General features: G+C 39.9%; 1 protein-coding gene across 1 annotated transcript in view; it reads left to right on the forward strand.

Annotated features, from left to right (window-relative positions):
• Positions 1-987: 987 nt before the first annotated feature.
• Heca (hdc homolog, cell cycle regulator) overlaps positions 988-26,939 on the forward strand; it is a 58,668-nt gene continuing 32,716 nt past the window's right edge. The window contains exon 1 of the mRNA XM_052169289.1: positions 988-1,556. Within this exon, the coding sequence (XP_052025249.1) occupies positions 1,274-1,556 (283 nt within the window). The 5' untranslated portion in view covers positions 988-1,273. The remainder of the gene's footprint in view (positions 1,557-26,939) is intronic.

The following is a 26,939-nucleotide window of genomic DNA, read 5'->3' on the forward strand; positions in this document are numbered from 1 at the left end:
AGCCCTGTGCCCTCATCTCTTTTTCTTTCTATTATTCTTCTATTAAAAATAGATTTTAATACACTATATTCTGCTGTTTTTTTCTCCGTCTCCTTTAAGATCCTCACCACCTCCCTTCCCAGCTGAATCCACAGCTTTCTCGTCTCTTCTTAGAAAACAAATATGTCTCTAAATAATGATAAAATAGATAAAATGAAACAAACACACAATAGAGGACGAAACAAATGAAAAAACACAAGAAATACATATAGATGCAGAAACACACACATTTGTTCAGAGAGGAATTCCATGAAGACAGAAAACTGGAAGCCATATGTCTATACAAAAGATTCTGAGACAAAGAACCTCTTAAGATTCAGCTGAGACTCTTTTGTGTTGGCCATCTACTGCTGAGCATGGCTGTGCCCTCATTTCTTCACCTCGAATGTCTTCCTCACAACCTGGCCGTTCTCCCCAGACAACGAAGTCTTCTTTGTGCAGGTTGGCTCATCCATCTGATAGAACCCTTGGGTCTCTGGTTAGGTAGGTCTGGACTAAATAAGGTATCCACCTTGAGACTGAAGAAGTCCCACAGCAAGAGCTCAACTGCACTCTCCAGAAACTCCTCTATCTTACCATTATTGAGCCGCAGAGCCATTGAACGAATTATTAACCCAAAACCCTTTGTTTGGCTTTCCTGTTCCAGTCACTTGTTTATTTTTCCAGACCATGTTGTAAGGTTTAGTTCGCTCCAGTAAGGTCGGAAGGTCAGTTAACAACTTCATTAACACTACCTGGCTCTCCTGGCTGTCATGACAAGCGGGAAGCCCAAGAGCCTCCCTCCCTCTTCAGAGAAGGCGCCCGGATGACGTCACCCAGGGCAGAAGGCTGAGCGCCGAGCGTGACGTCACGAGGGCGGGCCGACCTGCCGTGAGGTCACCGGGTGGGCGGGACCAGGCTCAAGCCCCAGTGTCGTCACGGGCGGGGGCGGGCCTCGAGCGTGTCAGCGCAGCCGAATCAAAACAAGCCCGAGACCCGCCTTTTCCCTCAGGCTTCCCAGCGTCTCGCTCCGCTCGCGGGCCCGTTGCGCCCGCGCGGCTGCGAGCCTCGGGTGGCCGCGCGTGGCCGCGCCGGCTTGTGCCGCGGAGGGCGCGGCGGCCGGAATGGCGCGGCGAGGGCCGCGCGGCGGGGCGGGCGCCTGAGGAGAGCGGCCGGCCCGCGCTCTCCGTGGCGGCCGCGGGGAGCCACCTTCGTAGGCGCCGGGTACCGGGACACCCGCGAGCGGGTCGGGGAGATGCCCAACCCCAAGAACAGCAAAGGCGGCCGCAAAAACAAGCGCGCCAACAGCAGCGGGGACGAGCAGGAAAATGGAGCCGGGGCCTTGGCGGCGGCGGCGGCGGCGGGTGCGACAGGCGCGGCTGCCGGAGGGGCCCTGGCGGCGGCGGCGGCGGGCTGCGGGGCGGCGGCGCTGGGCGCGGTGGGCACCGGCGGCGCGGCGGGCCCGGGAGGTGCGGGCGCGGGCGCCGCCAACGCCGCCATCGCTGCGGGGGCTGCCGCCGCGGGAGACGCCAAGAATGGTAAGACGACAGCGGCGGGGCGAGCGCCAACTTCCTCCCCGACGGGCGGGCGCGGTGGCGGGGCCCCGGGTGGCGCGGGCGGCGCGTGGACAATGCGAGTCAGGAAGTGCTCGCCCCGCCCCTCCGCCCCGCGCTGGCTTTCCCTTCCTTCGCGGTTCCCACGCGGGGAGCGGCGTGGACCCGGGCTGCGGGCCCCGAGCCCCGCGGCTGCAGCGCTCCGGCGGCTGCCTACTCCCCGCGGTGCCCGCGCGGGCTGAGTCGGAAGTGTCCCGGGTTAGTGGGAGCGAGCCCGGCAGCGGGCAAGAAAAGGTGCCCGAGTTAGAAGGATCGGATGGAAAACTTCCCTGCTCACCGCGACCCACCCACCCACCTTTGCCCCCAAAGAAGAAAAACCTTAAATTCCCAGCAGATGTAGGCCTGTTGCCTGATTGCCACAGGTGGAGAGTCCAGAGATCATGTGTGTGTGTGTGTGTGTGTGTGTGTGTAGAGAATCTGAACTTGACTTCCGTTCCCAGCCTAGAGTGTTTTGAGAGGTTTCTCTTTTTTCTTTTTTAAGGTCCCTTGTATAATTGTTTCACATTTCTTTTTCTAAAGAAGCCTGATAATTTCACGAGCGCTGCAGTGATCCTTTACAAGGGAGGAATGTAGGTAATAGCTAAGGTGTGACAGGATTTTTTCCCCTTCTTATGACTGGATGCTTGACAGTTACGTGGGCAGTTTTTAAACTTTTTCTTGTCGGGCAGTTTTCCAGGGGAATGTATATTTTAATGTAAGTAGATGAGAATCGTTATAATAGTTATATTTCCTTTTTATCACAATTTTCAGTTTTCAAAGCCATTCTGTAGGTAAATGGTCTCTCTGTAAAAAGGGTACAGTACTTACAAGAACGCCACAGTGATTCCCATAGGAGATAGACTACAGGCTGTTGGATATGGGCCCCATTGGCTGAACCCCCGCAGTTTTGAAATACGAAGATTTGTTTATTAAATGGAGCCAACTTACACGTTTGTGTCTGATAATACTTTTGGCTAGCCTGTGCACGGTCTTTCTTTCTTATCTCTAATCTTCCTTTTGATATTGATGTGACAGAGATGTGATATTGATTTAGACTCTGCATAACACCATCTCTTCCTTAGCCATTTAGAGTTTTGATATCTGGAGAAAGGCCAGTTTTCCCAAACTTCAGTTTCCTCATGTACAAACTTGATGGGAGTGGGGTGCGAGTTGGGGGTTACACTGGTCCTTTAGAGGATTATTGTGAAGGGAAGCTTAGAGTGACCCTTTACTATTAAGTTCTCATTTCTTGTTATTTTAAAGGCTTATTATGTAAAGGTCAGTAAAAGCTCATTGCAAATAATAGATGGTTGGTGAATAACAGCTATTAGTTATTCATTTAAAATATTATTTTAAATAATTATTAGATTATTGTTATTAAATTTTAAAATAAATATTTTAAATGAACAACTTTTTAATTTGTAATATCAATAGTACTGTGTATTAGATAGTGACTAGGCTAGAGGTTATATTTTAGTACATCCTCGATTCTCACAAAGACCTGTGTCTTTGCTTTACCACACTCTGAAAGATTTGAGTATCTTGAAGTAGTTGAGGAAGTTTTTCTTTGGCAGATGGTACCTCCTAGATTGAAACTTTAAGCCAGTTATGTTATTCTTTTGAATTAGTAAACTGGTAGGTTTAGCAATACTGTGTATACCTGTGTAGAGCTATGTATTTCTTATTAGTTCTTTATCATATTAGATGTGAGAAAAGAAGCAATGGGCTCCCATATTGCCATAATCAGAATCCCAGAAGCTGCAAATTTAAGAGCAGTGAGTTGAGTTTTGTGGAGCCTATTGTTGGTGTCACCTTGGTGAATAGTTTGATTTAACTGGAAGAATTATCTTTATGTTTCTGAAGACAATTTTAACATACTTTTTAAGGCCTACACAAAATGAATAAGGAAATTGTAAATTATATATGTATATAGACATGCATATATATGCATGTATATATATATGTATATAGTATGGATGTAGGGGAGAGGTGATTCTAGTGAATTTTTATAGGAAGGGGCAATGGACATACTAACAAAGGTTCACTTTTGTTTTTTAACTGTGTGCATGTGCAAGTAGCATACTTTTTGAGGTCAGAAAGCAACTTTCAGGAGTTCTCTCCTACCATGTAGGTTTTTGGGTATTGAACTCCAGTTGTAAAGCTTCATGGTAAGTGCTTTTTCCCACGGAGCCATCTTGTTGGCTCAAGACTAAATTGTTTTTAAATTTGAAAATTACATTAGTTGGGTTGCTTTATGATTTCTAAGTATATTTCATTTTTTGCTTATGATACTAGGTTTTATTATTACAAATTTTTCAAAAGAATTACTAAATATTTACAGTCTTTTTGTTAGTGGTGAGAAAACCCTTAGCTAGATAGCTCTCAGGCTGGCCTTGAAATATTTCATATCTATTAAAATTTTAAATGGTTTGTTTTGATCAAATCAGTTTTTAATGTACACTTGCATGTAAACCTAACGACTTGTAGTTATTTCAGATTTATAGAGTGGCTTTAGTCCTGTAAGTGTGGGGTATTAGAGTTACCAAAGCAAGGTTACATTAGTCCTTAGTTGTTCATTGTTAGTATAAATAACTCCTCACTCTATAAAGAAGATTGTTAGCCAGGGGAAGCTTGAGGAAACTATAGTCTAGTTGGAATTGAGGTAGTTGAAGTGGTTGCTATTATGCATTTGAATAAGAATTCAAAGGATGTTGTACTCCTATTTTTTATATACTAATTTGTGAAGCCTTCTGCAAGGCATGGAGGAGACAAGGAAGTGCTGTTGCGCCCTACATAGTAAACATCTGTGTGCACATCGTGCCCAACATAGTAAACATCTGTGTGCACATACTGCAGTGTTATGATTGTAGGTGCACAAGATTTGTCATGCATTATTTTTAGACTCTAGTAATCAGGCAGTAGATCACAACTGGGCTCATTCTGAAAGTCTGGCTCCATTAGGCCTCTGCCTTTTTTTTTTTTTTCTTCAGCTCTAAAACTACTGAAGTCTTGATTGTGGTGTATCTAGTTTCCAGTAGACCTATTTGCACATACTTTTGTGGCTGAGCAAGGTTCAGCACACATTCATTCCAGTACAGCCTTTGAGCTAATTCTGCCTTAAGTCATTCAACAGCTCAGGGTAGATGTTAGTGTTTAGTTAGTGTTAGTAGTTAGTGTTTACCTTGCATTTTAGGATCCATTTTAAATTAGTGCCTCTGATTTCCTTGGGTAAGTTATTTAGGTTCTGAGCCTAGTTTCTGCATATGTAAAATGAGATCATAGTAGCTCCCTAAATATGAAGCAAGATAGCTATTATGTATTAAAGAGAGTATGCTAGAACAGTTCCAAAGGAGTTTATAGTGTAAGTTACTTGTGTTTGGTCCTGGGAAATAATCTCTTGAAAGAGGAAAGAGATTTATGGGCAGGAGGCTTATTGTGGAGTTCTCTTCATTAGTGGGAGAGAGGGGGCAGGACTGGGCAGAGGAGAGACATGTTGTAGGCACACCAGAGATAGGCTGCTTTTTGGTGCCTTTAAATCTTGAGATAGGTATTTAAACCTATAAACGTAAGAACATAAAACCTTGAACTGTGCTCCCCTAAAGAATAGTAGATCTTAGGGCTTTCTGCTGGAGAACTTTTGTGGAGTGGGACTCTTGTTTTCCTAACATTTACTGGGTTCTTCCTTTAGATGTACCAGGGGCATCACAGAAGCCAGTGTGGGATAAATAAATAGATCTTATTAACTACTATATAGGTTTTGTGAGGCAGATTGAGGAATAACCACTGTATAACATTATTTTGATGAAAAAATATGTTCTGAATCATGCATCAGTTTATATTTTTTTGAGTACCACCTGGGTACTATCTATGAACAGGATTTATATTTTGTTTTTGTTTTTTTGATCAGTAAGTAAACATTTTATAACCAGGTTTGTAGTATACCTTAAATGGATTGTCCCTTTATGGAATTTACTTTATTCATACATTTATAAATTACCTATATTAATCAGAAGTAAAATTGTGTTTGCCTGCTTTTCCTTCCTTCCTTCCTTCTTTCCTTCCTTCCTTCCTTCCTTCCTTCCTTCCTTCCTTCCTTCCTTCCTTCCTTCCTTCCTTCCTTCCTTCCTTCCTTTATTTCTTTTTGCCCAGGCTTTCTTCAATTGTTATTTCCTTGCTTTTGTTTCCTGAGTGCTTGGGTAACAGGCATGTATCACAGCATCCTACTGGACATTGTTTTTTGTTTGTTTGTTTTGTTTGAGACAAGGTTTCTTTGTATAGTTATGGTTGTCCTGGAACTAGCTCTGTAGACCAGGCTGGCCTCTAATTCACAAAGATCTTCTTGCCCTTGCCTCCAAGAGTAGTGGAATTAAAGGTATGCACCACCACTGCACGGGTGGACATTGTCTTTTGAAGTTTATCTTTGCAGTAGGGATTGGTGGAAAACTGCTTCCTAGATCACATGCTCCTCTCTTTGCTTGTTACAGGATTAGTTATTAAATTTAGAAATTAAACTTTCAGTGTCAGATTTTCTATAAGTCTAAGAATATAAAATATTCTTCAAAGAACTGAAGACAGATGATATGTATATGGCAATAATCCTAGCACAAAGGAGAATGGAAAATGCCAGGCCAGCCTGAGCTATCTAAGAGTCTGTCTCAAAACCGTAACTGAATCCAAAACCAGGAGACAAAACTGGCAGTTAATCTTGTAGCTTAGTCTTATGAGTTTACTTCAGGCGTTTAGCTGTGCTAAATTTTAATTAATTTGGTTAATGAACTTGAAGGTAACTGAAGGAATGTGTTAAGAGAGGGGAAAATATGTCCTGAGGATATTGGTGATCACTTCTCATACATTCTGAAGAGATTTATTTAAAACAGTAGTTCTCTCCCTTCCTAACACTGTGACCTTTTAATACAGTATCTCATGTTGTGATGACCCCCAAATGCAGTTATTTGCATTGCTTCACAACTGTGATTTTTGCTCCTGTTAGGAATTGTAAATATCTGATATGAAGGCTATTTTATTTTCAACCTCTGTGAAAGGGCCATTCAACCCCCCAGAAGGGTCTCAAACCATGTGTTGAAAACCATTTATTGAAAATGTTATGTTGCCTTGGAGATGTAGCTCAGTGATAAAGCCCTTGCCTGCTCTGTGAGTATGAAGCTCTGGCTTCAGTTCTCAGCACTGGGGTAGAGGAGAAGGAGAGAATGAAAAAAAGGGGCTGGAGAGATGGCTTAGTGCTTAAGAGCATTCGTTGCTCTTGCAGAGGACCTGGGTTTGGCTCTCAGCACTCACATGGTGATTTACAACAGTTTGTAACTCTAGCTCCAGAGGACCTGACACCCTCTTGTGGTCTCTGTGGACACGTGTAGACATAGAAGTGAGCAAGACACCCACATACATAAACTAAGAATACATAATTCTATAGAAAATTTTAAGAAAGAAAAAAATTATGATGTGCCAAATTCTTTTCATATTTCTAGGCAAAAATATATAATCCCACCACTGAGAGATAACTATTAATATTTTAATATTTTGACATACTTTCTTTTATCCTTAAATTTCTTTTTTTTTCTACCAGGAAATATTTGGGATATTAAAAAAAATTGTAATTAGAAGAAGTAAGATTAATGTAGAAATTAAGTACATGAAAAATAAAAATACAAAAATGAAAGACTCAGGTTTATAAATTCATTTTAAAAGTAGCCTGTGTTTAGCGGTAATCCTCACCCCAAGATTTGATCATAGGTCTTTTATTTACAGTTTTTAATTTGCATTTTATTTTATGATATGGATGTTTTGTTTACATGTATGCTTGTGTACCATTTATATGCCTGGTGTCTACAGAAGTCAGAAGAAGCCATTGGATCCCCAGAAACTGAAATTATGGATAGTTGTGAGCTGCCGTGTGGGTGCTGCTGACCCATATTACCAGCCCCACAATTCCTTTTTTCTTTTAATTTGTGAAGAAAAATATGTTTGTGATTGCATGAAATATTTATTCATAAAAATCTATTACAGGATTAAGAGCTATTAATGAAAAATTGATAAAGGTCATTAAGTATACAACATTATTGGTCATCTATTCTGTTTTCTTCTTTAGTTTTCCCAAGGGAAATATTAAATTGTACCTTTAGCAAAGTAATCAAGTAGAAGTCAGTGATAGAAGTTGTGTAGTTGGCCTTATTTGAGTTAGGAAGCACTTATCCTTTGCCTTACATTCTTAAAATTTTTTATATTGAGAATTAAACTATAATGACATCATTTCCTTTTCCTTGCTCCAAACCCTCCTATATACCCTTTTGTGCTCTCTTTCAATTTCATGGCCTCTTTAATTGTTGCAGGTAATATATGTATATATGTATGTATACATATATATATATATATACCTAAATGTAACTTGCTCAGTCAATATAATGCTCGTGTATGTTTTTAGAACTCACTGTTTGGAATTGGATAACTAGTTGGTGCTTCTCCCTACGAAAGACTATTTCTCCCAGTTTCAACATTTCTTAGTTCTTTATGTAGAATTGTGGCCTTGTGCTCTCCGATCCCCATCCCCTATACATTTTGGCATCTCTCTTGTTGTTCTTGTTCTGCTCATGTTGGTGAGACTGTATGGATGTAGTTTCTGACAATACTAGGATTTACAATCTTACAGCAAATTTTCTGGTTCTCTAGCTTTTACAGTCTTAATATTCCCTCTTCTGCAAGGTCCCTCAGCCTTAGGAGTGGGATTTGTTTTATTGACCTATCCATTGTAACTGCTCTCCACAACCACATTTTGATTGATTATGGTCTTCTGTAATGGTTTCCATCTATGGCAAAGAGAAATTTCCATGATGAAGAGTTAACACTATACTTTACCTGTGGGCATAAGGACAAATACTTAGAATGTGGTTAGAGATAGTGCTGTTTAAATAAAGTGATGACTATCGGTACCTATCCAAGATTGATTAGTTCACTAGTCCTGAGTAGTTGGCTAGGTTTCTAGTACCAACCATGATTTCACTCTTGTTGAACAAGTCTTAAGTCCAGTTATAGAGCTGTTGGTTACTGCCAAGGAATGAGTGCCACTACTACACCCTTAGGTTATCATCCTGTATTGGTTGTTGATGTGGTTCAGAGGTGTTATAGCTGGGTAGAACTATTGGTTGCTTCATTCCTTTGGAAGCTTACATGGTGACTCCTGTTCCTATGAAAGCTAGTCGTCCAGGAAGAGTCATTCAGGTCAGTTTCAGCTCAGGAACCCCTGGGCCCTGTGTCTGATGTGCATGGAGTCTTCATCATTAGGATCTTACTACTTCTAGGAGTTACGATTACCAATAGCAATAGTTGACCAACTAGTCAAAAGAAGGTGCCTCATGCCTGGTGTTGGGGTGTTTGTTAGGTGGTTCTTGAAGGGAACATTGTCTGCTCAAAGGGCTTATGTGTATTATAGTTTCTTTTTTAAATTTAGTTTTATTATTTTTTACTTATTCACTTTACATCTCATTCACTGCCCCCTCCCAATCACCTCTCCCACAGTTCTTTCCCCATCCTCCCTCCCCTGCTCCTTTAAGTGTGTGGGGCCCCATGGGTATCCCCTGACCCTGGCTCTTCAAGTGTCTGTGAAGCTAGGCATTTCTTTTCCCACTGGGGCCAGACAAGGCAGCCCAGCTAGTAGAACATATTCTACATACAGGGGGCAGATTTTGGGATAGCCCTTGTTCCAGTTGTTCAGGACCCACATGAAGGTCAAGCTTCCCTTCTACCACATAAGAGCTGGTCTTTGGTTGGTGGTTCTGACTATAAGCCCCAAGCGTCCAGGCTAGCTGACTCTGTTGCTCTTTCTGTGGCGCTCCTGTCCCCTTCGGGACCACAGTCCTTCCTCCTGTTCTTCCATAAAAGTCCCCAAGCCCCATCTGCTGTTTGGCTATGGGTTTCTATATCTGTCTGAGTCAGCTGCTGGGTGGATCCTCTCAGTGGACTACATGCTTCTGTCTGCAAGCATGGTAGTATCATTAATAGTGTAAGGGCTTGGTACTTGCCCATGGGATGGGTCTCAAGTTGGGCTGGTTATTGATTGGCTATCCCCTCAGTTTCTGCTCCCTCCTCTGTGCCTTTAGACACATTTTAGACAGATTAAAAAAAAACGTTCAACCCAAAATTTATTCTGCATTTTAGTTTCTTTAGGTAGGTAGTTAATAGTATGATTCCTTATGAGTTTTTCACACATTCTTAAATGTTCCTTCTGTATTTATCTCCTTCTGTCCCTAGAGTCTTTCCTTCTCTTTCCTATCCCTTAAACCTATCAGATCACTTCTACCTTCTTCCCAACAGATAGGGAATACTCCTATCTGTTGTTCTCCCACCACCCTACCCAATAGTCCCTTTTTACTTTTCTGGATTCTTTACTTACTCCAGAATATATACTCAACCTGAATATTTGGAGTTAGGAGCCTCTGATGAAACAAAACATGTGATGTTTGTCTTCTTGGATCTGGGTTACTTCATTCAATATCATCCTTTCTAGGTCCATTTGTTTACCTGGAAGGTTCATGATTTGGCTTTTCATTACAGCTGAATAGTATTCCATAGTTTGTTTGTTTGTTTGTGTGTATATGTATAATATATATATATATATTGTGTGTGTGTGTGTGTGTGTGTGTGTGTGTGTGTGTATCTCACATTTTCATTATTCATGGATTGAAGGACAATACATTCATATTTAGAGTGGTCTTACCACTTTGATTAACTCAATCTAGAAATTTACAGAGTTTTGTGTCTTAGGTGATTCTGGATTCTATCAAGTCACGGTATTAACAATTGCAGGTTGCTCAGTATAAAAGGTTTTATCGTGAAGGATGATGGGAAGATTTGACCATGTTTGCTGATAGTGGGAAAGGAACTAATGGAGGGGGAAAGATGAAAGATGGATTCAAAGGAGGGCATATGCAATACTTACAACAAAGCTACATACACACAAACGATCAGGAATCACAAGCATTCAGTGGGAAAGCTGGGTCTTGAAATGGATAAGGGGTCTTCTAAGATAAGTGACAGGGAAGATCAAGTATCCTATATAGATCAAAGTACACACACAGGTTTTAAAAAAAAAAAAAAAAAAAGGTCGCTCCTCTGCCATAAGGCTCCATACCCAAATAGCGCAGGGAGAGAGCTAGCTTTCCAGGAGTCCCAACAGGCCTGTGAGCTCAGGTAAAACTACCACTGGTGCTCAGAGGGACTCTCCTGGAACCCTCAGGACACAGGAACTGAGGAGTGGCCTGGGCCAGGAGCTTCTGGTTTCCAGAGCTGATCCTGAGCCACAGTGCTACTTATAAAAATACCACCAGGAGAAAGCTGGTCTCCCAGGAGAACTGACACACCTGCAAGCACAGGTAAGACCACCACTTCTGTTATTTCTGGCTCAAAAGGGACCCTCCCAGAGCCATCAGGACACAGGAACCAAGGAACAGCTGGGGACAGGATCCTTCCAGTTTCAGTCTGTACCCTGGAGCTGACCCTGTGCCACACCTCTTCATACCCAAATTCCTCCATGAGAGAACTGGTCTTCCAGGAGTACTGACACAGAGGCTTGCAGTTAAAGACAGCAAGACCAGCAAACACCACAGATACCAGATGGTGAAAGACAAGAACATAAGCAACAGAAACCAAGGCTACTTGGCATCAACCCAGTTCTTCCACCACAGCGAGCCCTGTATACCCCAGCACACCAGAAAAGTAAGACTTTTAAAATCACATCTCATGATGATGATAGAGGACTTTAAGAAGGACATAAAGAACTCCCTTAAAGAATACAAGAGAACACAGGTAAACATCTAGAAGCCCTTAAAAGGAAACACAAAAATCTCTTAAGGAATTACAGGAAAGCACAACCAAACAGGTTAAGGAATTGAACAAAACCATCCAGGATCTAAAAATGAAAATAGAAACAATAAAGAAACCACTGGAGCTAGAAAATATAGGAAAGAGATCAGGAGTCATAGATGCAAGCATCACCAACAGAATACAAGAGATAGAAGAGAGAATCTTAGGTGCAGAAAATACCATAGAAAACATTGACACAACAGTCAAAGAACATGCAAAAAACAAAATGCTTCTAACCCGAAACATCAAGGAAATCCAGGACACACTGAGAAGACCAAACCTAAGGATTATAGGTATAGAAGAGAGAGAAGATTTCCAACTTAAAGGGCCAGTAAATATCTTCAACAAAATTCTATAAGAAAACTTCCCTAACCTAAAGAAAGAGATGCCCATGAACATACAAGAAGCCTATAGACCCCCAAATAGATTGGACCAGAAAAGAAATTCCTCCTGTCATATAATAATCAAAACACCAAATGTACTAAACAAAGAAAGAATATTAAAAGCGGCAAGGGAAAAAGGGCAAGAAACATATAAAGGCAGACCTATCAGAATTACACTAGACTTCTCACCAGAGACTATAAAGCTAGAAGATTCTGGGCAGATCTCATACAGACCCTCAGAGAACACAAATGCTAGCTCAGACAACTATATCCAGCAAAACTCTCAATTACCATAGATGGAGAAACCAAGGTATTACATGACAAAACTAAATTTACACAATATCTTTCCATAAATCCAGTTCTACAAAGGATAATAGATGGAAAACTCCAACACCAGGAGGGAAACTACACCCTAGAAAAAGCAAGAAAGTAATCTTCTTTCAACAAATGCAAAAGAAGATAAACACTGTTGGGAACCAGAGAGCTTGGCTCAACGCCCCCAGCTGAGCTATTTGCACAGGTTTCTTGAGAGCAAAACATCCCGTGGCTTGCTTAGCTTGATTCCTGCCTTCCTGCCTGGTGTGGTATGGACTTCCCAGGTGCCTGACCTATGACTATAGTTGATTTTTCCTGTTCCCTTCCCTGGCCTCTAGTATATATATTGCTGGTCTCTCAGTAAGGCTGGGGCATTCTCCTTGCAGAATGATCTGTGTCTGTGATTTTTTTAATCCCCCAGGCGTACGCCTGATACTCGGGTACCATGGCAGCACGGGCTAGGATCGGGGGCTTGCTGATGTAAGGTTTCCTGAATAAACTGCTTCGAGAAGAGTCTCCCATGTCGTCTCCCTCATTCCGATGGACGGATAATGGCGGCGACAAAACACACAAAAATAACAGGAAGCAACAATTACTATTCCTTAATATCTTTTAACATCAATGGACTCAATTCCCCCAATAAAAAGACATAGATTGACAGATTGGATACATAAACAGGACCCATCATTTTACTGCATACAGAAAACACACCTCTGTGTCAAAGACAAACACTACCTCAGAATAAAGGTCTGGAAAACAATTTTCCAAACAAATGGTCCCAGGAAACAAGCTGGAGTAGCAATTCTAATATCAGATAAAATAGACTTTCAACCAAAAGTCATCAAAGAAGACAAGGAAGGACACTTTCATACTCATCAAAGGAAAATAAGAACTCTCAATTCTGAACATCTGTGCTCCAAATGCAAGGGTACCCACATTCATAAAAGAAACTTTACTAAAGCTCAAAGCACATATCACACACCACATAATTGTGGAGGACTTCAACATCCCACTCTCATCAATGGACAGATCCGGGAGACACAGAATATACAGAAACACAGTGAAACTAACAGAAGTTATGGACCAAATGGATTTAACAGATAATCTAGAGAACATTTTATCCTAAATCAATATACCTTCTTAGCACCTCATAGTACCTTCTCCAATTTACCATATAATCTGTCACAAATCAGACCTCAACAGATACCAGAAGATTGAAATAATCCTATGCCTCCTCTATCAGATCACTAGAGATTAAGGCTGGTCTTCAATAGCAACAAAAACAACAGAAAGCCCACATGCACATGGAAGTTGAACAACACTGTACACAATAACTTGGTCAAGGAAGAAATAAAGAAACTAAAGTCTTTTTAGAATTTAATGAAAATGAAAGTACAACATACCCAAATGTATGGGACAAAATGAAAGCAGTGCTAAGAGGAAAACTCAGCTCTGAGTGCCTCCAAAAAGAAGCTGGAAAGAGCATACCCAGCATCTTGATAGCATACCTGAAAGCTCTAGAACAAAAAGACGAAAATACACCCAAGAGGAGTAGTTGCCAAGAAATAATCAAACTCAGGGCTGAAATCAAGTAGAAACTATGCAAAGAATCAACAAAACCAGAAGCTGGTTCTTTGAGAAAATCAACAAGATAGATAAACCCTTAGCCACACTAACCAGAGGGCACGGAGACAGTATCCAAATTAACAAAATCAGAAATGAAAAGGGAGACATAAAAAGCCATCCGATTCTACTACAAAAGCCTATACTCAATACAACAGAAAAATCTGGATGAAATGGGCAATTTTCTAAAGATACCAACAACCAAAGTTTAATCAGGATCAGATAGACCATCTAAATGGTCCCATAACCCCTAAAGAAATAGCAGCAGTCATTAATAGTCTCTCAACTCAAAAAAGCCCAGGACCAGATGGGTTTAATGGAGAATTCTATCAGAACTTCAAAGAAGACCTAACACCAATACTCTACAAAATATTCCACAAAATAGAAACCGAAGGAACACTACCCAATTCATTCTATGGAGCCTCAGTTACACTGATACCAAAACCTCACAAAGATCCAACAAAGAAAGAGACCTTTAGACCAATTTCCCTTATGAGTATCGATGCAAAAATAATCAAATTCTCGCAAACCAAATCCAAGAACACATCAAAGCAATCATTCACCATGATCAAGTAGGCTTCATCCTAGGGATGCAGAGATTGTGCAATATATGGAAATCAACGTAATCCATTACATAAACAAACTTGAAGAAAATAACCACATGGTCACTTTACTATATTTAAAAAAGCATTTGACAAAATTGAACATCCCTTCATGTTAAAAGTCTTGGAAAGATCAGGAATTCAAGGCCCATACCTAAACATAGTAAAACCAATATACAGCAAACCAGCAGCCAACATCAAACTAAATGGAGAGGAACTTGAAGCAATTCCACTAAAATCAGGGACTAGACAAGGCTGCCCTTTCTCTCTCTGTCTATTCAATGTAGTACTTGAAGTTCTAGCTAGAGTAAATTGGAAAGGAAGAAGTCAAAATATCAGTTTTTGCAGGTGATATGATTGTATACTGGCTCTAAAAACTCTACCAGAGAACTCCTACAGCAAAAGCTTGAGAACAATCTCAGAAAAATATATTAAGAGGGAGCTTTAAGAAAGATTACTTACTGAGAAAGTGTGAAATGTTATCTAAACAGTTAGCCTAGACAGCATTTCATAAGTTAGCATGGCTCTCAGATACAGTCAGTACAGTGCAGTTCCATGGTGAAAATGTGAGGGAGGAAAAGCATTTCTTCTTCCTTCAGAGGTTCAGGCCTTGAGGAATGGAAGATTAGATTGTAACAGAAATTTGTGGAACAAAGTCATGGGTAGAATTTGAAGCTTTCTCTAATTGAATGGTAAGGAATAAGTGGGGAAGAGACACTTCTGGGGAAAGTCAACTTTGTGGAATGGCAAATGGACTCTTAGAATGACTGGAAGAGGGCAAAGATTTGTGATGGTGTCTCTTTTGTGTTGTGTGGCAGCTTCTCACTTCTGGTAGTAAGAAACAGTCCAGTCTTAGTAAGGTGATTTTTGGTAATTGAGTTCTTTTGGTGGGAAGAGGGAGACTGCTCTACTTTTAGGCAGATAAGAGCTTTCCAAAAGTGAAAGCTCTCAACTCAAAATGCTTTTGTAAAGAATTTTTTAAAATAATTACATTTTCTGGACTCAAAATATTTGGCACTCAAATTATATCACCCTCCAAGAGCAAGTGAAGATAGTAAAAGATAACCCACACATCATATTTCAGAATTTCTGTTTATTTCATTTCATTGACAATTCATTTGGTATAGAATGCTTTAAGGTATAAATAATTAATATACAATTAATCAAGAGGATGCATTGTAGCAAAAGTTCAAATTACTATTGTAAATTAGGAAGATCATACTTTAATGTATATTTTCCCGTATGGGTAAGCATAGGTTTGGTTGTATTTTAGATCATATCCCTTTAAGTTATAGAACCATGTCAGGAGAGCCTTTCTGGTGTTGGGTTAAATCACAAGCTCTGTTTGACATTACTTTATGAGTGTGAAGATGATTTCAACACGATATTTCATAGAATTCTATTATAAAAAAGCTTTCTACTACTTGTTATGACTAACACAATGTCTGGACAGAAATGGAAACTGGGCAATGTACAGAATTAAGTTCTAGCTGTTTTTTATTGGCAGCAGATGTGGCCTGTAATCTGAGAGACTGAGCCTGGGATAGTTGGCAGCAGTTGTTAGTGAACAAATATGGTGTGTCTAGAGCAGTGATACCAGAAGTCATGGAGAGAGCTTGGCATTGAGAACTAAAAGTGTCTGTCCTTCAGTGGTTGAAGAAGAAATGTGCATATCTAACACATGGACAGCACAAAGACTTCTTCCATATGCTTACCCTGTGGTGCTTCTGGGAAAGTAACAGTAAAGGTGCATTAAAAAGGGAAGCTTCTGGTCAGAGGTCTCTTGCCTTTTCTCTCCTTCAACTCTCTCTTCTCTCCTCCCTTCCTGGGGATTAAACCTAATACCTTCTCATTACTTGCAAGAAAAACATGCTACTACTAAGCAATACACTAGCCTGTGGAATATTTATTTCTTTATATTGTCTGATGTAAATTTTGAACATCATTTTTATCTTTGGCAGTCACATAAATGAAAAATATACAAATCATTTGCATTTGAAAGATTGTCAGTGATTAAACATATGTATCTTGGTCATTTTTATTTTTCTGTTAGTTTTTTATCTTTTATTTACAAGTGTTTGTGTTTTATTGATTTATACACTCTGTATATTCAGGTTTTTTTTCTCTTTGTGTTGTATTTTATTATTTATTTGTCTTTCAGCTTTAGGTTACTCTATACTAGCTAGAAATGTTTTGTATGATTACATACTATACATAGAGACAGAGTCTTTGGAAAAGCAGACGTTTTGGAAATTTGTGCATAGCATAGCTATTGACACTTGAATCCTTTGAATGCCAGTTGCACAGTAATGCTGCTAAATTTATGGACTGTACTGATTGGCCTGCAGTCCCTTCTGCCCTCCTCAGTGACTCGCTGTGACTCCCCAGGCTGCTACAGTCTAGCAGACAGCTGAGCTCAGTGCTCAGCACCTGACTCAGAGTCTTTGCAGTTTTTATGCCATCTAAGTAGCATGTTGGCATCTGGTTGGTAAAGACTCCTGTTTCCTCTTCTCATGAACCAGGTTGCAAAATGAGGCCTCTTAAAAGCCAAATTGGCTAATCTTGCTTATGATAACAAACTTAAATTCAGAGTCAGAAGAAAGGTTTCATTTTTCTTATTCAGGCACTTGGACTGAAATGGCATGTTAATTAGAACATGTGCTCAGTTAATCAAAAGTTTATTCATGCACTGTGCATGACGCAGATCCAGGCAGGCCCACACCTTCTTAGATATCAGTGATTTAGAAAAGATTCCCAAACTCACTGATTATGCTAATGAGTGAGATTGAGAGGCACAGGTTAGAGTTATACATTGGTGTTGCCATTTTGCACAGTTACTGAACCTTTCCAAACCTAATTTATTAAAAGTTGTGTGCATGTACATGTTTGTATGCATGCCTGTGTGTGTATGCATGGGTTTTCTGATGTGGTGTAATGCTGCATTGTGCCATATTACATATGTGGAAGTCAGAGAACTGTGAAGTGGGTTCTGTTCTTGCACTTTTGTGTGAGTTCCTGGGATCAAACTCAGGTTGTCAGGCTTGTATCATTGGGTGGCAATCACCTTTACCCACTGAGCCATTTCATTGCCCTAAGCCCCCAGTTTTATCTAGAGAAACCGAGGGTAACATGATATTGCTTGTGATGAGCCCTCTGCAAACCATAAAGCTGTTTGAAAAAGCAATTAGTTGTGCCATGATCTAGGAGTTTTAGTGCTTTCTAGATGAGTTTTTGCTTCTCAGTTTGTGAAGGAGGGTGGCTGCATTCCAACTAGTGATGAATGCATACTCTTGATTTGTTGGAACAATCCAGGGCAGACCTTGGCTTTCCTCCAAGGCGTTCACAGTGAATGCTAATCGTCCAAAATTCGTGCATTGCTTTTGTAGGGGGGAGGGGGCTTTTGTTTCTCTACAGATTTGGATATGAGAGCCCTTACTGTGTAAATTTCCCTAGAGAACCTTCCTGTTGGTCTCGGGGAAAACCAGTTATTTGAGTTAGTCTTTCTAGAATTCCCGAAGAAAGCTTTATGATACAATTTAATTTCCAGGTTTTTTTTTTGTTCACCAGTTTATAAATGACACTTCACTTTTTTCTTTCAGTTTTGAAATGAATAATTTTGAATCTTGGAGAATGTCCATAGTACAAAACTTTATCTGTGTTCACAAAAGGTAAAAAAATGAATGTTTAGTTATTGTGGCATCCCTAGCTTAAACAGTCCCTAGGAGTCTGTTAGTTGGCACTTATTAGTTAGAACATTTTATGAACTACTCTTCAAGGGTTGTATCATAGCAGGCTACAGTGTATATGTTTGAGGTAAACTTTTCGGCCCAGAGAACATAGTCATGATTGATTGTGGGGTCGTTTTCATGTGCACTGAAGTATGTATAGGACTTAGACATGCCTTCTCTGTCTACAAGCCTCTCTGTGTTGTAACGGATTCTTTGTTGCTTGCTGGTTGCTAATAGAGCATTTGAGAAATACTCTGTTCAGTTTGACTGTAGGCAAAGGCTTGTCTCCCTAAGTCCCAATAGAATGACTGCTAGATAACTAGAAAGCTTTCTTAGCAGGCTGTTTTGAAGGGAAAACATGATTAAAAAATACCTTATTTTGGAGATTTTAGCTTGGCAAATTAAATAAGTAAATAAAATTGTTTATTTAAGGATATGGACAGAGGGAGGACATTAGCTGTATTGTGATAAGATGTTATTGGCTTAAACTCAAATCATACATGTTAGTGTGTTATCCCAATAGGATACACCTGAAAGAGGCTAAGCTTAGTCTCAGTACCCAGTGTTTTTTCTGCTGTTTGATTTAATATTCTCCATACCATACTGTGTTTTTGTGTTTGTAACTTTTTCCCTTTTCTTTTGAACTTAGCAGCTCTATTAGCTCAAGTAGATTTACCTCCTTGTCTTTTTGTGAAAGGTAAGGGTCAAAAGCTTTTATTTTATTTTTTTTTATTGGATATAATTTTTTATTTACATTTCAAATGATTTCCCCTTTTCTAGCCCCCCACTCCCCGAAAGTCCCATAAGCCCCTTTCTCTTCCCCTGTCCTCCCACCCACCCCTTCCCACTTCCCCGTTCTGGTTTTGCCAAATACTGCTTCACTGAGTCTTTTCAGAACAAGGGGCCACTCCTCCTTTCTTCTTGTACCTCATTTGATGTGTGGATTATGTTTTGGGTATTCCAGTTTTCTAGGTTAATATCCACTTATTAGTGAGTGCATACCATGATTCACCTTTTGAGTCTGGGTTACCTCACTTAGTATGATGTTCTCTAGCTCCATCCATTTGCCTTAGAATTTCATGAATTCATTGTTTCTAATGGCTGAATAGTACTCCATTGTGTAGATATACCACATTTTTTGCATCCACTCTTCTGTTGAGGGATACCTGGGTTCTTTCCAGCATCTGGCAATTATAAATAGGGCTGCTATGAACATAGTAGAGCATGTATCCTTATTACATGGTGGGGAATCCTCTGGGTATATGCCCAGGAGTGGTATAGCAGGATCTTCTGGAAGTGAGGTGCCCAATTTTCTGAGGAACCGCCAGACTGATTTCCAGAGTGGTTGTACCAATTTGCAACCCCACCAGCAGTGGAGGAGTGTTCCTCTTTCTCCACACCCTCTCCAACACCTGCTGTCTCCTGAATTTTTAATCTTAGCCATTCTGACTGGTGTAAGGTGAAATCTCAGGGTTGTTTTGATTTGCATTTCCCTAATGACTAATGAAGTTGAGCATTTTTTAAGATGCTTCTCCGCCATCCGAAGTTCTTCAGGTGAGAATTCTTTGTTTAACTCTGTACCCCATTTTTTAATAGGGTTGTTCGGTTTTCTGGAGTCTAACTTCTTGAGTTCTTTATATATATTGGATATTAGCCCTCTATCTGATGTAGGATTGGTGAAGATCTTTTCCCAATTTGTTGGTTGCCGATCTGTCCTCTTGATGGTGTCCTTTGCCTTACAGAAACTCTGTAACCTTATGAGGTCCCAATTGTCAATTCTTGCTCTTAGAGCATACACTATTGGTGTTCTGTTCAAAAACTTTCTCCCTGTACCGATGTCCTCAAGGGTCTTCCCCAGTTTCTTTTCTATTAGCTTCAGAGTGTCTGGCTTTATGTGGAGGTCCTTGATCCATTTGGATTTGAGCTTAGTACAAGGAGACAAGGATGGATCAATTCGCATTCTTCTGCATGCTGACCTCCAGTTGAACCAGCACCATTTGTTGAAAAGGCTATCTTTTTTCCATTGGATGTTTTCAGCCCCTTTGTCGAGGATCAAGTGGCCATAGGTGTGTGGGTTCATTTCTGGATCTTCAATCCTGTTCCATTGATCCTCCTGCCTGTCACTGTACCAATACCATGCAGTTTTTAACACTAGTGCTCTGTAGTATTGCTTGAGGTCAGGGATACTGATTTCCCCCAGAATTTCTTTTGTTGCTGAGAATAGTTTTAGCTATCCTGGGTTTTTTGTTGTTCCAGATGAATTTGATAATTGCTCTTTCTAACTCTGTGAAGAATTGAGTTGGGATTTTGATGGGTATTGCATTGAATCTGTATATTGCTTTAGGGAAAATGGCCATTTTAACTATATTGATTCTACCGATCCATGAGCATGGGAGGTTTTCCCATTTTTTGAGGTCTTCTTCCATTTCCTTCTTCAGAGTCTTGAAGTTCTTGTCATACAGATCTTTCACATGTTTGGTAAGAGTCACCCCAAGATACTTTATACTGTTTGTGGCTATTGTGAAGGGGGTCATTTCCCTAATTTCTTTCTCAGCCTGCTTATCCTTTGAGTATAGGAAGGCCACTGATTTGCTTGAGTTGATTTTATAACCTGCCACTTTGCTGAAGTTGTTTATCAGCTGTAGGAGCTCTCTAGTGGAGTTTTTTGGGTCACTTAGGTAGACTATCATGTCGTCTGCAAATAGTGATAGTTTGACTTCTTCTTTCTGATCTGTATCCCTTTGACCTCCTTATGTTGTCGAATTGCCCGAGCTAGTACCTCAAGTACAATATTGAAAAGATAAGGAGAAAGGGGGCAGCCTTGTCTGGTCCCTGATTTCAGTGGGATTGCTTCAAGTTTCTCTCCATTTAGTTTGATGCTGGCTACCGGTTTGCTGTATATTGCTTTTACTATGTTTAGGTATGGGCCTTGAATTCCTGTTCTCTCCAAGACTTTAAGCATGAAAGGATGCTGAATTTTGTCAAATGCTTTTTCAGCATCCAATGAAATAAATGACCATGTGGTTTTGTTCTTTGTGTTTATGTAGTGGATTGCATTGATGGATTTCCGTATATTGAACCAACCCTGCATTCCCGGGATAAAGCCTACTTGATCATGGTGGATGATCGTTTTGATGTGTTCTTGGATTCGGTTGGCAAGAATTTTATTGAGTATTTTTGCATCGATGTTCATAAGGGAAATTGGTCTGAAGTTCTCTTTCTTTGTTGGATCTTTGTGTGGTTTTGGTATCAGCGTAATCGTGGCTTCGTAGAAGGAATTGGGTAGTGTTCCTTCTGTTTCTATTTTGTGGAATAGTTTGAAGAGTATTGGTGTTAACTCTTCTTTGAAGGGTGTCAGAAGCTTTTATGCTGTAGTTGGGCTTAAATATTTCTTTAATGTGGTTTAGCTTAGAAGTTAGGTAAGTTTGAGTTTTATGTATGAGTATTGAATATTTTGAATAGACTGATAGTCTATCTCATTATTGGTCATTATCTCTGTGCTCTCTTTTTCTTTTTTGGTATTTAGAGGCAAGATTTCTCTGTGTAACAGAGCCCTAGCTGTCCTGAACTCTCTTAGAAGACCAGGCTAGCCTTGATCTCATAGTGATCTGCCTGCCTCTGTCTTGAGTATTGGCCTTAAAGGTGTGCCTGGCCCTGGTGGTGCCTGGCTTTTCTGTGCTCGTTTTAAAGTGCTGCTGGGGATTCAAACCAGGACCATGAGCATGGTGGACAAAGATTTCACCATTAACCTACGTCTCTATCCCAGATCTTTACTCTGTGTGTGCTGATAGCTGGAATGGAAGAAGGAAGGCACTAAAAAGATAAATGCCCTTGAGTGTATGACTTAAGGATCCTCTGTATGTTCGGGAAGTGTCTGTAGACTGCATGGAGGCTTCTCCTTATTTCTATTCTGTGGAATTGTGATATGTTAAAGAAACATTCAGAAAGAATCATGGGTCATTTTCTCTGTTCTGATAATCAGATTAAAGTAGCCATATTTGGGTCTATGTCCATTTGGGTTTTGACAAGAGTCATAATATGGCTTATGTTAGAAAATGAAAATAGGACTTTTCTACCTTTAGATGATTATTGATATGTCTTCTTCACTGTTGTTAGCATGCTGGAGCCAGAATAAGAATTTTAAAATGGGTAAAACATCTATCTGTATTTAGTTTGAATTTGAAGCTAGGTTAGCTTTTAGGTTTTAATTGAATTTAAGGAAAGAATAGGTCTAGGAGAATAGACTGGGTAGACTGAGATAACATAAAAGTGCGTGATGGTAAATACAAGTAAAGACCTGCATGGAGTGACAGGATTCCTGTGCTTGTGAACCGAGGGCAGCTGTGGTTCTTGCACAAGGTCAAGCCAGGCAACATTCTAACATGGAGTGGAATCCTTTCATGAGACCTTCCTTGTAACTGGGGTTAGTTTGCAATGAGAATAATAGCAAAATTGTCAAAATCAAGTTTTCAAATTCTGGCAGTTAACCAGAGGTTTTTATTTAATTCTAAGAATTCCTTTTCAACAGAAGTAGATGGGATTTGTGCTGTTTTAACCTGTCTTTTTTCTACCCTTCTTCTTTACATCCATGTCAACATAGCTTTCAAAATTATAGTAGCTTGGTAATCATGGAAGGAGGGATATGTCTGAAGTTTCTCTAACAATCCTAGCCCTGCTGAATTGTCACTATTTAATCTGTTCTAGAAGTTCTCTGGTATTGACCTGCTCCTGTTCATCCATTAGTGCACAGTCTTGTTCCTGAGATGTCTGTTGAAAGCAGGTGCCCGCAGTTACTTAGTGAAGCTGCAGAAGCGGCAATGGTAATTATAAAAGTTGGGGCCAACAAAACTTGGTTCATGAAACTTAAAATAGAAAGTTTGGGGAATGAAATGTCCTTCCTTATGGGTCTTAAAATCTCAGAAATAATCCTGAAACTCTTGAAAACCATACCTTTGTGCAGGATAATATGCATTCTTTGAAAACCCTTAAAATAAGGCTCCAGTTCTGTCTAACCTCCAGATTTCACAGGATCAGAAATTAAAGGCTAAAAGAGAGTTTTAAATGCCACATTTGAAGGTGTGCCCCAATGTATGTATGTACACACAGCCTTTCTGCAAAGGTTATTAGTCTTATTCAGGTTACTTAAGAAAGTCAGTGCAGGTACTAACCACTAAGTTAGCTGAACAAAGGCCTTACTTAGTAACTGCACAGGACAAAAAACCAAAAACCAAAACAAAACAAAAAAAATGACTTCAAGAATATTAGCTTATCTGTATAGCAATAAGTAACAATGACAAATCTTGGAAGGAAAGGAAATCAACATGTTAGTTTTTACCTAATATTAGGCATCCAGGTTTTAATAAGACAAAAATACAAGGTAGGCCAAAAAGGGGGGAGTATGGCTTACTTTTATTTCCTCATGTTTAACCCTATAACAAACTCCATACTAGGCATGTAACGTTATTTAAGAGACTTTTTGAGTTGGCCTACATCTTCAGCATTTTCAGAGACTTTATCTATTTATTTTCTTGCTTCTACAGATTGGTAGTCAGGTTTTGTTTTTTTTTTTTTTTTTTTTTTTTTTGTCTCTGCAACAAATATTTAAACTAATCTGTTTATAAAAAGAAAAGATTGCTGGGTCTGGTAGTGCATGATTTTAATCTTAGTACTCAGATGACTGAGGCAGCTAGATCTCTGAAATCAAGGCCAGCTTGCTCTGCATAATGAGTTGCAGTTCCAGGCTGTATAGAAAGACCTATCTCAAAAAAAGAAAGGAAAGTTTGTTTTGGTATATGATTTTAGAAGTTTCAGTTAATTGTCCCCATTACTTTTTGACTGTGGAGGTCACATAGTAGACCAAATCCACTCATATAATGGCTGGTAAGTAAGAAAGGGAGGAAACAATTGATGTCCCATAGCCCAGTGACCTGAAAGCCTTCCAGTAGGCCCTCACTTCTCACAGTTCACCACAGTCTGTTAACCAAGCTGAGGATCAGGCCTTTAACACAGTCCCTTAGATTCCAGATCAAAAACAGCACTCACTGCAGTATTTGAGTCTAAAATGAACCAGGTGATTTTATTTTTCTCTTTTAGAAGAGATCTTTTTAAGTGTTGCTTATCCAGAATGGATCCCATACTTATGTCCGTTAGTATCCATGTTAATGTGGTAGTTTTAATTGTCAATTTGACAATCTAGAATCACCTGGGAAAGGTATCTCATCCAGATTGGCTTAGTTTGTGGCCATGTCTGTTGGGGATTATCTTGATTCATAGGAAGACTTGCTTTTTTTTTTTTTTTTGGAGTAACAACAAGAAACAAAACAGGCAGTCAGTATCCTGTAAAATAGAAAGACTCTGTACACAATTATCTATGATAAACTTGCCCAGAAAACTAACTTAGTCCTATTTTTATGAGATGATTAAGTTTGTAGTTTGAGTATTAAGGCACTTTGTGAGTGTAGTGTGCTTTTCTGTGTATGTCCTTGTACTAGTTACATTTCTGGACACTATGGCCAAATACGTGACAACATACAGCAGAGGGGTGAAATTCTCATGGTGGGGAAGGCATGGCAGTGACTTTGGTTTATATGGCTGACCAAACACAGACAACGGGGAATATCATTGTGTATCGGCTGGACCCAAGCCTGTGAGAATGGTGCCCCTTACATTTAGAGTGGGTTGTCTTTCTCTGATAAGCCTCTGTGTAAACACTCAGAGACCTGCAGGAAGGCCTGCTCTAATGCCAGGGGTATTCAATAAGCCAATCAAGTTGCTCACACAGTTGCTATCTGTAGTGACCTCTACAGCCAGGTACTCTAGTTATTCTATATTTTCCTTTTCTTTTCTCCTTTTCTTTTTCTTGTTTTCTCCTTTCCCCTCTCCCTATCCTTTTATTTACTATTTTGCTGAGGAAGCCCAGGGCATGGCACAGCCAGGTGTGCTCTCTCCCATTGAGCCCTACTTCCACCTGCTTTGGGGGAGAGGGAGAAGGGGTGGGCAGTTTGAGATAGTATCTCATTATGTAGCACAGGGTGGCCTTGAACTCACAATCCTTGATCCTCCTGCCATAGCTTCCTAAGTGCTGGGATTACAACTGTGTGCTACCATGCTTGGTTCTCTCTTTATTGTAAGTAGGCTTTTTTGTTGCTTTGTTTTGTTTGCTTTTAGTCTGATGTAGTAAGTTGATGTTGACTATACTTACTAGTATATACTAATTAAAAAGACCTCATCCATAATGTTTGTAAGTGATTAAATATAACCTTGATTAGTTATGATGGGCAAGATTCAGGCTGTCATTTAGTGATGTTCCATTCACTCTAGAACTAGAAAGGGGGAAGTGGAAAGTGCTGATATCAGCATATTGGCACACAGCCTTAGTATCAGTATTTCCAATAGTCATTTGTATTTATTTTTCTGTCTTCCATACTATTTTGCTTCAATTCAAAAGATAAATCTACTATACTGGCAGGGTTTGAAGTCACATGTTATTGCAAAGGAAGCATGCTCACTGAATTTGCATTGAGGCCAACCAAGTGGAACCTACCTCTGGCTGGCTTTGCAAAATGAGGGAACTTTGGCACCTATCAAGTACAGACTTTAATTCATATTTGGTAAAACTGGATTGTAAGTTAAGAAAGCATGTGAAGAAACTTTTGTTTTAGTTATATACTTCTTTTCCACAATTAAACTGTCTTTCAAAAGAATATACATAGCATAATGTAGAGAATCACAGAATATTACTAATAAGGACTTAATAGGTATGATAGTGTTTATCCTAAGCCATTAGAATAGGTAGATCACAAATTTAGCTTTAGTTCTAGCACAAGGTCAGGAGGCAAACAGTTAGTAGTGTTATGCTCTAGTCTTTATTAGGTTAAATAACAAAAGCTGGTCACTTAACTGTCAGGTATTATAAATAATAAAAAAGTTAAGGACAATAATGTTTTTCATAAATAAACCATATTTATTTTGTCTTCCGTCATTATGAAAAGCAGTTTGTCCAAGGGATGAAACAGTGTGACTCAGCCATTTGACTTGAGAAATCTATTTTATTTTGCATAGGAGTCCTACACCTTATTGTCCCCCATGTCCACATCCCATAACAAAAACCCAGGACGGATTTAAGATGTCATACTATAGGGCAGACTGCCTGTTAGAGAAGTTTGAGGGCTCTTAATGCATATATCTATGATAACTTTCTTAAGAAACTTACTTCTATCACTCTGAAGTATTTCCTATGTGAGGTTTACAGTTTGGATTTTAAAGCACTGTGCTGCTAGGGTTTTAGTCAACTTGGTACAAGCTATAGTCATCTGAGAAGAGGGAAGCTCAGCTGAGAAATGACCTCTGCAGATTGGCTTGTGGACAAGCCTGTGGGCCTTTGTGGTCAGTGATGATGTAGGGAGGTCTAGATCATTGTAGATGGTGCTGTCTCTGGGCAGGTGGTTCTAGGTTGTATAAGAAAGCAGGCTTTGAGTGAGCAAGCCAGTAAGCAGTCAATATTCCTCTATGACCTTTGCCTCAGTTCTTGCCTACAGGTGCCTGCCTTAAGTTCCTCCTGACTTCCTCAGGGGTGAAGTATGGACTGAAAGTTGTCAGCTGAAAAAACCTTCCTCTCTAAGTTGCTTTTGGTTATGGTGTGTTTTAATCACAGCAACAGAAACCCTAACTAAGACAAACATTTGGGAAATACATTATGCTTTTCCCCCTATATGTCCTTATTTTAGTTTCTATGCTTATCTATGGACTATGACTTAAAATTGCTTCTCAGTTGGGCTTTTAGAAAATACAAAATAGAAGCAAATATTG

The sequence above is a fragment of the Apodemus sylvaticus genome, chromosome 23, assembly GCF_947179515.1.
Source record: "Apodemus sylvaticus chromosome 23, mApoSyl1.1, whole genome shotgun sequence".
NCBI lineage: Eukaryota > Metazoa > Chordata > Mammalia > Rodentia > Muridae > Apodemus > Apodemus sylvaticus.